Genomic DNA, 13,650 nt, shown 5'->3' on the forward strand with positions numbered 1-13,650 from the left:
TGTTTTTCTATGGTGCCACTTCATTAGAAGTGTTAGAAACGTGGATAGCATATTTCATGGAGCGAATCAATTTTCTCCTCTGGTAACCTCATTTGTATGTTGCAAACCTCTCCCTAAAGACTGTGAGGCATATTTACAAGAACTGACCCTTCAGCAACAATGCGTCAGATTTCTGGTGCCTGCCACAAATGACAAATAGGATGATGGTCCTATGGATTATGTTAACCAACGGGGACCGAAACGACGACGCTTGACAGCTTTTTTGCTTATGGATGTATCATCATTTGAATGTCTAATGATTGTATCTTGAAAAGTAATTTCCTGAACATGGCATTGGTTTTTTCCATGTTATTAGCAAAAGTTGTAACATACTACTGTTAATTGATTTTGCAAATGTAGTAGTATTTTCTGTTGACATATTGTACATTTTGTGTGAAAAAAAGAAAAAAAAGAAAAAAAGACAAAAGTAAATTATTCAAAATACTATCTATAACAGCATAATGAAGAACAGTTTAATTCTGTTTCTTCCTTGCTTCTTGTAAATAATTGATCGCTTATGTGACTAACTAATAATTTGGATATTAATGGTGAAATAATTCCTACAGGGACATTTTGTATTTTGTTATTTATACCCAGTCCCTTTGGGAGTATTGGGTGGCTCTGTTTTGTATAACAAATGCGCTAACAGCACCATAGATGGGCTGAATTTACAATACAGTGCTCCATGGCTCACTGATTCACGGATGCGTTGCAAATTCTGATGCATCTTTTGGTGCTAGAGTGACTCAGTGTTGGAGTTGGTCGTAAGACTGACGCAACTCCAGCAATGCGTCAGAACATAGAGGAGAGTCCCATGTTAAAAGCCCTGCGTCAATTCCTAAACTTGGTTTAAGAAGGCATAAGGATGTTGATGCAGTTAAGTCGCAGCGTGCGCGCAGTGGAAAGTTGTAAATTTCACTGCATCAGTTCTACATGGCTTTTAACGTAGGGATGTGTACACTACATTCATTATACCTGGCGCAGGTATAATGTGATGCAGGCCTCTATAAGCTGATGCATTGAGCCCAATGCATCAGTTTGTAAATGTGGAGCACTGATTGTGCCTGCCGCTGCATTAAAACAATTATGCTGCGGAAGTGATAGCTGCCCCATTGTGTTTTTTCCATGGGCAGTTTCATTAGGAATTTTGGGCCAAATGTACAAACATTAGGAATAACATTATCCTGATTTCAGGTTTCTCCTAATTGCAATTAGGAAATCGGTAGTCCTAATGTATTAATTTTTGTATTCACAAATAGTGATTCTTAGTAGGTACCAAATCGACCAACCTCATGATTATTAGTGATCCCAATTTTACAACTCATTAGGAATTACCCCCATTACAGGGATGGAGCACTTTTGGGGTCAGCAGACCACCATGTCTGTGATTGCTTTTTAAATAAAGCAATCTTTTTTTTATGCAGCCCGTTTCCCTTAAAGGAAAATGAGATCTGTTTATAAAAAGATAATGAAACATTTCAGTTTCTTTTTATAACATTCGCAAAGGAGAATGGGCCCAATGAGATCTCTTCCCGTTTGCGAATGTTTTACCACAACTTTTAACCTGGTAATAAGGTATTACTATTTTGCGACCGGAATTAGTATAGTGTGCATTACTGTTTTGCGCCTTGAATCAGGTCACAATACAGTAATGCACACTATACTAATTCGGTATTTGGAAGGGGCACCCTAAGCACGCTGCTTTCCAATAACTAATCTCAAATGCAAATAGCAATTTGGTAACAATTTATCAAATTACATTTTGCCTTTTGTAAATTTGAAAAGCATTTTTGCAAAAATGCTTTGTACATGTGACCCCTTTTATACTTTCCTTACACTGTGCTTGCTACTTATTTTATAACCTCAGTGGCTTCCCCACCCCAATGTATAATGCAGAGTGTCTGTGCCACAACGAGTCACTAGACGCTAAGGGCCCCATTAGGATGGCGGGCGGGCTTTGCCCGCCCGCCATCCTATCGGATATCGGGACCGCCCGCCCTAAGGGCGGGGGTCCCGCACGCAGCATTAGGATGTGCCCGCCACTGTGGCGGGCACATCCTGTATTTTTAGTATTGTGGCGGGCGGAGCTCTGTGCTCCGCCCGCCACAATACTAAAAACGCTGTGCAGCATTTACATAATGAAAGCGGCAGGCACCGCGCGGTGCCTACCGCTTTGATTATGTAAATGCAGGGGGGTACCACAGGTACCCCCCCGTGTGCCACCCCCCCTTTGGCCTTCACTCTGGGGGCCCACAGGGGGCCTCCAGAGTGAACACCACATGCCTTTCCGTGGCGGCAATGCCGCCACGGAAAGGCATTGTAAAATGCCCATTGTAATAATGCGGGCGGTGTCTGACAGACACCACCTGCATGTTACTTGTTTTCTGCCCCGGCCGCAAGGCGACCGGGGCGGAAAAGTGGCGGGCGGTGTTTTGCTCCGCCGTGGTCCCCCCCGCCATTCTAATATGGCGGGGGGGAATACAGGGAAGGATGGCGGGCGGATTTCCCCCGCCAGGCTGGCGGTGGCTACCACCAGCCTGGCGGGGGCAATCCGCCCGCCATCCTAATGGGGCCCTAAGTGTTCACACTGAAACTGTGTTGTGTGGTTTTATAATTTCCTTTTACTTTTCCCTTCACGTTAATGTGCATATTGTTTTCTGGTCTCCATGTCTCTGAGACTTCATCATCCAAAAATGTATCTCAAGTGTCATAGACACACATAAAAAGGACAAACAGATTTAAAAAACAAATATACAAAATCTGTTAAAATAATAAGGTTTTAAATATGGAGGGACTGCAGATCAAATAAATTATTCAGCAAGCATCTGAAAAAAACATCACAAGACAGCACAACATTTTTTATAATTATACTTTCTCAATAAGGGTCCTAAAGACACATTGAAAAAAGCTTATAAAATTCGAAAAAGAAGGTAAAGTGCAACAATGTTTGGTTGGAAACACCATCACAAGGACAAGAGCAAATATATTAACAAGACTAAATTGAACTAAGGGGAAGCATAATACACTCCGTACGGACCTAAATCTAAACAATGGAGTTTGGGCCAGATATATTTGGGCCAGATAGCATTTTGAGATTCCCTAATTGCGAATCACAAGGATTCGCAATTAGAGAATCTCAATATGCAATGCATGAAGGTGTATAGTACACCTTTTGTGATTCCTAGGGGGTCGCAAATGACCAACCGCATGAATATTAATGAGGTAAGTTGCGATTTGGGACCCCCTAGGAATCGCACAAATCACGAGGATGGAGGCCTGCTGAGAACAGCAGATCACCATGTCTGTGATTGCTTTTAATTAAAGCAATCTTTTTTTTGTAAAGCAGTTTGTTTTCCTTAAGGGAAAACGAGATACTTTACAAAAAGAAAAATGAAAAGTTTTCTTTTCACTCTTTAAGAGCAGGCAGTGGTCCGTGGATCCACTGCCTGCTCTTAAAAATGGTTTTACAAATATTCACAAAGAAGAAGGTGTCCCCTAGGGACCCCTTCGCATTCCCGAATGGGATAACACCTACTTGAAGTAGGTGAAAAAATGCAAATGTTTTGCAAACGCAATTGCAGTCACAAAACATTCATACATACGATGCAATTCGGTAATAGGAAGGGACGCCCTAAACATGCCCCTTCCTAATACCGAATTGCAAACCCATTTTGCGATTCAGTAACAGGTTACCAAATCGCAAAATTAGGTTTGCTACATCGGAAAAGCAATTTTTGCTTCCACAAAACCCATAAAGGCTTGATACATCTGGCCCTTCGTTACCAATGTCCTGATACCAATGTGAGATTGGGTTCAATACCAATGCATGACTGTAAAACCACAGCTGTCTTTTGCAGTTCAGTGTTTTCTCTATTAGGACAGAAACACTCAAAAAAAAACTCTGCGTCCCAGTTTTGATTGTAAAGCAGGGTCGGTAACAGTGGGTTATGGGTGTATAAGGTGCGGCAGAGAAGCTCTGCCTTCATGATCTTGCCTCTGAGTCGGTTAGAGCAAAGTATTTTGTCTAGTTGGATGTGTAGTTCATGGGCAGGTGAGTAAAAGGAGTAATCCCTTTGGGTGCCATTATGCGCCCTCCCGGCCTCCCACACTGAGACATCCAGGTTATAAATTCATGTGCCAGTCGGGTTACCCGAGGCTCATGGAACAGCGGGGTGGATCCTTTTCTAAAACAGTTTGTCTTTCTTTAGTATGGATGTTCCGTTCTCAAAGAGAGAAACGCAACCCAACTTTAGTAAGTTAGGTTTAACCTAGGGTTACCAGGGAATAGAGAATCATTTATTAAAAAATTAAACAGTCCTCTATAATTACATGGTTGTAGGTCATATGGGGAGTCAGCCAGATGGAAATCCATAACATCTGGGTTCCAAATTGTTTATAATTATTGAGATAGTTGAGGCCAAGTTCCCCATGACAGAGGTAATGCAAAGCACAAGGATGTACAGATAGAAGGCGCAGGCAAAAAAGAGCAGCTGACCTCGAAGCAGGTGAACCGGGTTTGAGTCTCAGCAGAGACACTCAACATCCTGTGATTCTAGGTAAATCACTTAGGGGCATATTATCAAGCCTGTGCGCTAAAATTATCGCCGCTTTATCGGCCGAAAACGGCCGATAAAGCGGCGATAATGGGCTTGATAATATGCTCTATGGAATTCCAATCGAAGCACATGTTAGATGTGAAGACATCTAACATGGGCTTCGATTGGAATTCCACAGAGCATATTATCAAGCCCATCGCCGCTTTATCGGCCGTTTTCGGCCGATAAAGCGGCGATAATTTTAGGGCACAGGCTTGATAATATGCCCCTTAATCTCCCCGTGTCTAACAAAATCTGTAACGCAACTGGTGCTCATGCAAAGCGCTCTGATACATTCGGGTCGAGTTTACACTATATGAAAACTCCAAAATAAAAAAATAAAAAAATTATCTTCAAATGATAGGATTAATGAATTAACATAGCCCGAACACCTACCCTATGCATTATGGTTTTGCATGCATTGTGCAATTTACACATTTCTAACATAGCAACAATGGACTTTCCTCCCTACACGGTGGACAGTTTTCATAATGTGTCTGTTGACTGAATACATTTCTAGCGCTACAAAGAAAGATTAGACTTCCAGGGTGAGAAGGCAACAAAACAAGTTCCAGATATGAAAAATGACTGACTTTCCCTAATGGGTTATTACCTGATTTAATATTACACAGATTGGCACTACCACGGCCACAGGACATAATTTGTGATTTAGAGAAGTTAATACTTAAATCCAAACTTTACATAAAATCAGTGAAAGATATTACTAACTTCTTCAGTGCCCTTGAAGTGCAGGCCAGTAGCACTGCATCACCTGCATATCAAAGCACAGGAATACCAACCCCCTGAATCTTTGGGACATCAGCACACATTTCAGAAGATAATAAATATTGTTTATGTAAAAAATGAATAAAAGTGGAGCTAAAATACATCATGGCCGAACGCCCCCTTTCAAACCGAAAGGTTTTGTCAGTTTCCCATTTGGCCTAAACCTTGGCCAAGCCATCAGATTAAAATGTTAGCAAAGAAAGAGACCAGTGTGGCATCCAGGCATAACTCTATTAAAAAGCACCACAACTTTGGGTGGTTTACCAGATCAAAAGCACTGGATAGGTCCATAAATGCTAGTTGTAACGAGCAGTACCTGCCAACAAGGTACTTGATTCATTAATTAAGGTTTAGGCGTTGTTCACCAGCACCTAGGTGCTCTCTCAGAATGTTCTCAGCATTTTCCACTCCCAAATTATGCTAAATTCCACCCTGCCCAAGATCTTAACTGAGGAATCAATGAGTGATATTGGCCTGTATCCGTTCGGTTCCAAACAATTTACTTTTTTAAAAATAGGGACCATGATCGATAAGGACCAATATCTGGGCAGTTTGGAAGTGCAACAATTATAAAAAAATATTAGTTAAGAGAGGTCCCCATGGTTGCATTTAAAAAGATCCTTAGTGACACCCTTGGGGTGAGTTCTTTGTTTAATGAACTCTGCTGTATACCACATATAGAGTCGTAGTTGAAGCTATGAATCATCTGAAAAGGTGATATCGACTACGGGCATCTAATGTGGGTGCTTAGAATACTAAGATTAATTCATTATCTTTATTACAGTTGATCACCTGCCAAAAATGTTTGGAGTTGGTTTAGCGGCTGTCACAGTAAGCTGCTCCCAATGCAATTGTTGGAGTTCCCTCTTTCTAATCTTCAAAGTAGATCTGTAAAGTGACTGGCATGCTGGAGCCCGTTCTCTAATTCCTAGTTGTCTAGCCAAGGCCTCGCGCAGTTGCCTAATAGCAGAGGAACATGATGTGCCAACAGGGTTGTCTTAACAGCACTAAAGGCCCCCGGGCACTGGGCCCTGCCTACACAACCACTCACAGGAATAAAAATGTTTAATAGAAAATTAGGGGCCGATTATGATCGCGGTTTTTCCGCATCCTCGGGGCCGGCGGAAGCCACCGCCGGCCCAGAGGATGCGGAGAAACCGCAGCGGACTGACCAAGGACCCACCACCACATTAGGATGGCTGGTGGGTCCTGGTTTCCGTCCGCAGCTTTTCCGCCGCGGTCGGCTTACAACCGCGGCGGAAAAGCTCTGATATGGTGACGGTGTCTCTCAGACACCGTCCGCCATATCAGGATGGGCTTTAAAAAATGCTGGGTTTTTGCCGCGGAAAAGCATACAGATCTTCACTGTGGGGGCCCGTTGCGGGCCACCTGGGTGAAGGGGGGTGGGGGGTGCACATGGGGGGTACCTATGGTACCCCCCCTGCATTTGCATGCAGAAAGCAGCAGGCACCGCGCGGTGCCTGCCTCTTTCTGCATGCAAATGCAATGCGTGCATTTTTAACATTGCCGCGGGTGCAGCTTGAAGCTGCACCCGCTGCAATGTTAAAAATATAGGATGTGACCACCAGGGTGGCGGTCACATCCTAATTGCACAGGAGGGAACTCCGCATGCCATGCGGACGTTCCCTCCTGCTCTGGGGTCGCGGACGGACGCTAGTCCGTCCGCGATCCTAATCGACCCCTTAGTGTTCAATTCTGGTCTGCATGGAGCCCTTATGCTCGTTGCCACCCTCCCCCCCGACGGGTAGCTGCCCAGTTTGCCAATGCGTTAAGATGGCACTGAGCACCAAACCAACCCAGGGCTACTGCCGACAAAGGGGCTTGTGCTTTTGCCAGCAGCAGTTAACAGTATATGGCTCCATAACTTGATCAGGACTAATAGTAGAAAAAAAGGGTTAGAAAGATGCCACTAGTCTCAGACAGTTATGCTGAGGATCTAGCTGATGTGTAGAATATTGTTTCTTACAATATATTTCAAAAGACCACGCGGCAGAAAAATATAATCGATAGTAGAAGCACAACCACGCCCAAAATAGGCAGTTAAAGTGGTAGTTGTGGAGTGGGTTGTTTCATGTGCATTGACTAACTCATGGCTCAGTATAAAATGAAAGAATGATTCCCCGTGGCAAACTGGTCATATGCCAGGTGCTGGAATGTCACTGTGGTTGGACAACATGCACAAACATATGTTCTCATTCGTATTTCAGCATTAAAATCACCACACATTATTACATTAGAAACATTCTTATGGGACAATAATTTGTCCACAATGTGGCACAAAAGTACAATGTTCTGATTATTTTGGTATTCACATTTTTTTTAAAGAAGTTAATTAAATAGAAATGAACTTCATACATAGCCCTCACAAAAAATATTTGACATACATTTCTACTGAACTCAATGGGAGCAATTTTCATGTTCAGAGAAAGCTTGAACCAAGTTGTGAGCTCTCTCTTTACTGGCCTTGAAGCTGAAGAAACAGCAGTCAGAGTAGCATAAAAAGCCATCATTAAACACAGGGTTAGTGCACATGTCTCCTAAATCAGGATCATATCAAAATGAGCAGTAAGCAGAAAGTATAATCGTCAAATCGCATTGAGCTTAATATCATGAGCTCCAAAGCATGGACGTTTTAAATAAAGAATACATTCTCAGTAATATATTGCACTGACATCCTTGAGGTATACGTCAAGATCTCAATAGCATCATCATAGTAGTGTTCCCAGGTATACCCAACATGAAAAACTGTGCAGCAACAATGGTGGACTTAGCACTGGGACATTGGACATAAACCGGATATCACTGTGGAAGCTTTGTGGCCCTCTTTTCCTGACGAAGGCACTTTCCTGTGCCGAAACGCGCGTAGAAGATCACTGTCAAATATAAATTGTGCCACACCTTTTTGTCCACGGAAACCATAACCCAACACCAATGATCATGAACAATTATTTTAAAAGTGCTTAGTTAGCATGAGATTGTACAATTGTAAACATGAATGGATCAGCATGATTGATTTATTCCATTTTTACTTCTTTGTTACATGATTCTCAATAAAATAATTGTTGTACTTTTCTAAGAAACATAGTTATGTTGGTTCGTTCTTCCCTTTTATTTGTCAATTGCATTATATCGACTGTAATATGAATGTTTTGTATATGTTGCCTCAAGTATTTACATTGACATATTCTAGCCCTGCCTTAAGGAACATTACCTCCAAGGTAATTATAACTCACGCCCTCGCCATGCCCTGCTAATTGCCCCACATATTAAAACTTTCATGACATCACATCATTGATTATATCACTGCAACATTTGCAATTAAACTATTGATGATAAAACTGTGCACAGGTGGGGTGAGAGAGTTATTATTACCTTACTGCAAGCAAATTAGTATTGCCAGGGGGTTCTACTCTTTTCTTCAGTACGTAGATGATTTGTTACAAGCAGCTCTTTCTCATCAACCCTGCCTGCAAGATACCATTACATTACCGACTCACCTAGCTAATCATGGCCATGACGTTTCTAAGGATAAATTACAATGCTGCCAATTGAAAGAGTATTATTTAGACCATGATATTTCTCCCAGGGCAAGGCATATTTCTGCTGATAGAGTGAATGTACTGATGGCAGTTCCTTGAACAGTGGCTCAATCTCACATTCGTTCTTTCCTGGGAATGGCAGGTTACTGTCTTCAGTGGGTTCCATATTATGCTCCGTTTGCCAAACCATAGCAGGGCCTTATCAAACTGTTCATTTCAGACCCGGTCACTTGGACAGCAGAGGCAGAGAAATCTTTTATTGCATTGAAACACCAGTTTTAGCCCCTGCTCCAACATTAGGTCTCATTGACTCTACTAAACTGTTTACCCTCTATTGTCATAAGAGAGATTCCTTTCCAATGGGAGTCTTGACACAGAAACATGGGGATTAGAGCCACCCAAATGCTTACTATTCCACTATAATGGATCGTTTAGCTGTAGTTTTTCCATGATGCTTAAAAGCTGTTGCTGCAGTGGCTGAATTAGTGCAAGTGGCAGAAAATATTGTTCTTGGTGTTCCCTTACCAGAGTAAGTTCCTCATACTGCAGCGTCATTATTACTGAAAAATAAAAGACAGAACAGTACTACTGCCGGATTAGCCAAACATAAGTTGATTCATCATGCATGTTCCATCCTCATATTACTCTTTATTTCGTTGAAAAAAAACCATAAAAGAGATGCATAATACAAAATACAAAGTCTGTTATAAATTTAAAATTAAGTTAAAAGCTTGAGACATACACATCTGGATCATTTATAAGACAAGAGTACACAGTCAACAGACCTGGGGTTAGCCTTTCTTCTTCCATAAAAAGGATCAGCAGCACCCTCTCCCCGCCCCCGCCCCCCTCAGCGCCTTGAGACCCTCAATTATGAGTAGTCTGGCTATATAAACCATGACTGATTGATTTATTGATAAATGCAACAGGGGAGAGGAGGCTGAACTTCATGTATTCTTTTTTTTGTCCGGGATATTACAAAATCAGACATAGATGGCTGGTCCAAGTGTGCAGGAACTTAGGCACACAACACTGTAAAGAAGCATTCAGGCTCCTAAAATACAATACTGAACTCCAAATTGTTTATGCTGTATCCCGTCTTTTAAGTTCTATGTGGTGGGCACGAAAAGTCTTCTTAGGAACCAGTAACGGATCTAATATTGACTGATCTTTTTATTCTCTTTGAGCTAATGTTATCCATTATTAAATGCTTTATAAAGAAAGCTGGCAAAAATATGAAAGAAAGACATTAAACCGTGATCAAGCAAATGCTAGCAATACAGAAGTTACAGGAAATTGAAGAAAACAATGAAATAATGGTAATCTTTGCAATCTATGTAATTTTAATGGATCAAATGGGGGATCGTGGAAGTAAACATTACAATACAGCGTTGAATTCTCTATTGCTTTTTTATTCTCTCTTTTAATAAATTACTGAGTTACTTTGCTATATTAAACATGTTAGACATGTTAGTGCTACATTCAGGGATGAAGGATGTGGTTTGGAACAATAGACTGGCCAGCAGCCTGCAGACATATAGGAATCAAGTTGAGCAAGGAAGAGCAAGGAAGAGTGGGAGCTGATACTGGTGACAAATAACCACTGTGAAGGTATTCTGAGAGACACTGGAACAACAGTTCTGGGAAAATAGGAAGGAGGTGGGACTGATCAGCAAAACAACTGATATCCATGACATAAGGTCAGATGGGTTGCATTTCAACAAAACTACTTGCATTCTTGAACTTCAGGAGGCTACTTAGGTCGGGTTGGACCTTGGTCAAGGGTATGATTAGTCAACAATGCACTATTTATATCCAGAAAATGGAAAACATATGTTGCTGCCACACTGATGTAGAGTTCTTTGTTCTTAAATAACAAATAATAATGAATTTGAAGGGTGATGTGGACATGCACATCAAGTATTGTAGTAATGAAACAGAACTAGTGCCACATGTACATGATGTTTATCAGCTGTGAAAACTCATGTTTATTCTATTGAGAATTTGAGTGTGTATAAGAATGTTAATGCTTGAGTAATTGAGAGAGCCCTTAGGGTGAATATTACCAGAATGAACTCCAATGATCATTGCAGTTTTTAATAAAATACTTCATGCTGGTACCAGAGGACTCCTGAAATGTATTGAGAGAGGAAGATATTGTTTTCTTCTACAGCAGTTGTGTTATTTTATAATTACTGGTGGCTAGCAAAGTCTTAACTAAGTAGTAATAAGAAGCTTAGAGACAGTGTTTTTATACATGTAGGGCAGGCATTTCATTTTATAAGGACATAGTAAGTCATCTATGACAATAAAAATGCTCAACATCTCCCCCAACCACAATTACATAAACCATATGTTGTAAATTGGTCTTCACCAAATTTAAATTATGCTGGTGTCATTCAAGTAATTTCGGGAATTTTGTGTTACTCTTGTTTCATGAAATTCTCAATATTATGCCATGTTGCATAATTTTGGGGTGTTCGCAGTACAAATTTACAGCAAAAGCACAGGAACAACAGCTTTTGTTCACAGTGCTGTTCTTTAAATGCATCTTCACACCAGAATTTGCCACAAGAATGCATTTGGCACTAATATATGGCTCGAAATGATAGAATTTTATTTTGTGCAATGTTGCCATAATTCCACATAATTACCCAAAAGTAGATTATGCCAAATTTTACACATCGCTAATTTTAAAGTAAACATTTCCATATGTATTGAAAAAACATCCACAGTGATACAGTGCTTGGCATTCTGAAACAAAGGGTCTAGAGTTAGAGTTTGACAGATTGCCTAGTCCATCAAACCATAGCGGATATCCTCATTTCCCAGAACCATTATTTCTCAGCAGTAGCACGCCTCATCTGTGCCTGTTCGAAAATTGTGCTCTGCTGCTTGATTGTATTATATCTGAATGTCTGTCTTTATACTTCCCTTGTAACAATTTTTTCTTTTTTTGCACTGTAGATACACCACCAACCTGAAGCATTCTGACAGAAAAGGGAAAAAGGAGGCTGTGTCAGTAACAAATGCAAGAAATGTCCAAAAAGGTCTACATCGGAGTGGTTATGGTCGTCTCATTTTTGGTTAGCTGGCAAAGTTACAGCATCCACAAAGCCAAATCGAAAAATTCACTTTTTGTCCCACCAAGCGTCGAGGTAGCGGTGGAACCACCACAGAAGAAGTTTTCATTCCTTTTTGATGAGGCTCACAAGTGCATGGGCCGCACACCATTCCTATTGCTGTTAATACCCTCCATACCAGAAGAAGCTGCCACCCGGGATGTAATTCGGAAGACGTGGGGTAACGAGATATTGATGCCTGGCGTTGACATCATGAGGATGTTTCTTCTTGGTGCTCCTCAACCACCTGCCGTCTTTGCAGCTAAGCAGGCCTTGTTGAGGATTGAGAGCGCTAAGTTTGGGGACATCATACAGCAGGACTTCATGGACACATACAACAACCTGACCTTGAAGACCACGATGGGCATGGAGTGGGTGGCTACCTATTGCCCCAATGCAATCTATGTCATGAAAATTGACTCTGACATGTTCTTCAATCCATTATTCCTGGTGAACCATCTTCTCCAGCCAAACCTTCCTGCTAAGAAGAACTACTTCACTGGAGCTGTCATAAGGATGGCCAGGCCTATTCGTAACCAAAACTCGAAATGGTTTGTGTCACGCGATGTCTACCCCAAGGATGTTTACCCCACATACTGCTCAGGAACAGGGTATGTGCTTTCAGGTGACCTGGCTGCAAAGATTTACCACATTGCTCCTGAAGTGGCACCCATCAACATGGAGGATGTATTCATGGGATTGTGCTTAGAGAAACTGCAGATACAGATCACCAATTCCCCAAATTATATCTTTAATATGAATCGAATAGGGTATGAGCGGTGCAAGTTTGCCAAGTTGATCACAGTGCATCATTACACAAAGGAGGATATTGAACATCTCTGGCCAGATTTTGTGGATGCACTAAAGAGCTGCTGAGCTTTACACAAACAAAAACCAACTGGAGGATACTATTTTGGCCAAATATGAGACCTCAAAAAGCCATGCCAAACTAAAGGAGTTAGAAGAATCTGCATGTAGGCTCTTACATTTGAACATCAGCTGGTCAGATTAAACATTGCACTTTCAATTAATTACTTATAGGTTAATGACGTATGCACTTTCAGGGAGATTAGACAACACAACAATATTGGATGGAAATCGTCAAATCAAACTGAACATTGGTGTCTACTCAGAATGAATTTCAGCACTCTTGGCCACGCACTAATAGGGAAAATCCAGCCTGAATCGCCAATCCGTGCTGAGTGAGTACACGGGCCCCCAAGATGTGTTTGAACCAATTTGGGCTTCATCAATGAAGTTCATCAAGGAAGACTCTGTACATTAGTGATGGATGGAAATGCTTGAATTCATTTTAAACCCAGATAATTATTACTCAGGGTTCATTTGAATCCATCATTTTTTATTCATTTGTATGGTTGGAGAAAGGATCCAATCATATCAATTAGTTCCTCCCTGAAAGGGGGAAGTTAAGAAAGAACTAATAAGCCATATAGGCCATACTGAACAGGATCGCAAGCAAACCCAAACATATGTCAATTCTACTGCGGCATCTTACCGAAATGTGGCATGAGCTTGAGAGATATGTGT

The 13,650-nt window shown here is 41.4% G+C and overlaps 1 protein-coding gene across 1 annotated transcript; it reads left to right on the plus strand.

Moving 5' to 3' along the window:
• Positions 1-11,862: 11,862 nt before the first annotated feature.
• On the plus strand, positions 11,863-13,371 carry LOC147748445 (beta-1,3-galactosyltransferase 2-like). Its single transcript, XM_086936438.1, has one exon. The coding sequence runs from the start codon at positions 12,010-12,012 to the stop codon at positions 12,976-12,978; it is 969 nt and encodes a 322-aa protein (XP_086792564.1). The 5' UTR covers positions 11,863-12,009; the 3' UTR covers positions 12,979-13,371.
• The last annotated feature ends 279 nt before the right edge of the window (positions 13,372-13,650 follow it).

This window comes from Lissotriton vulgaris, chromosome 1_1, assembly GCF_964263255.1.
Source record: "Lissotriton vulgaris chromosome 1_1, aLisVul1.2, whole genome shotgun sequence".
Lineage (NCBI taxonomy): Eukaryota > Metazoa > Chordata > Amphibia > Caudata > Salamandridae > Lissotriton > Lissotriton vulgaris.

Excerpts from the sequence above, each read along its gene's own strand:
- LOC147748445 (XM_086936438.1), top strand. The coding sequence starts at position 12,010 with ATGCAAGAAATGTCCAAAAAGGTCTACATCGGAGTGGTTATGGTCGTC.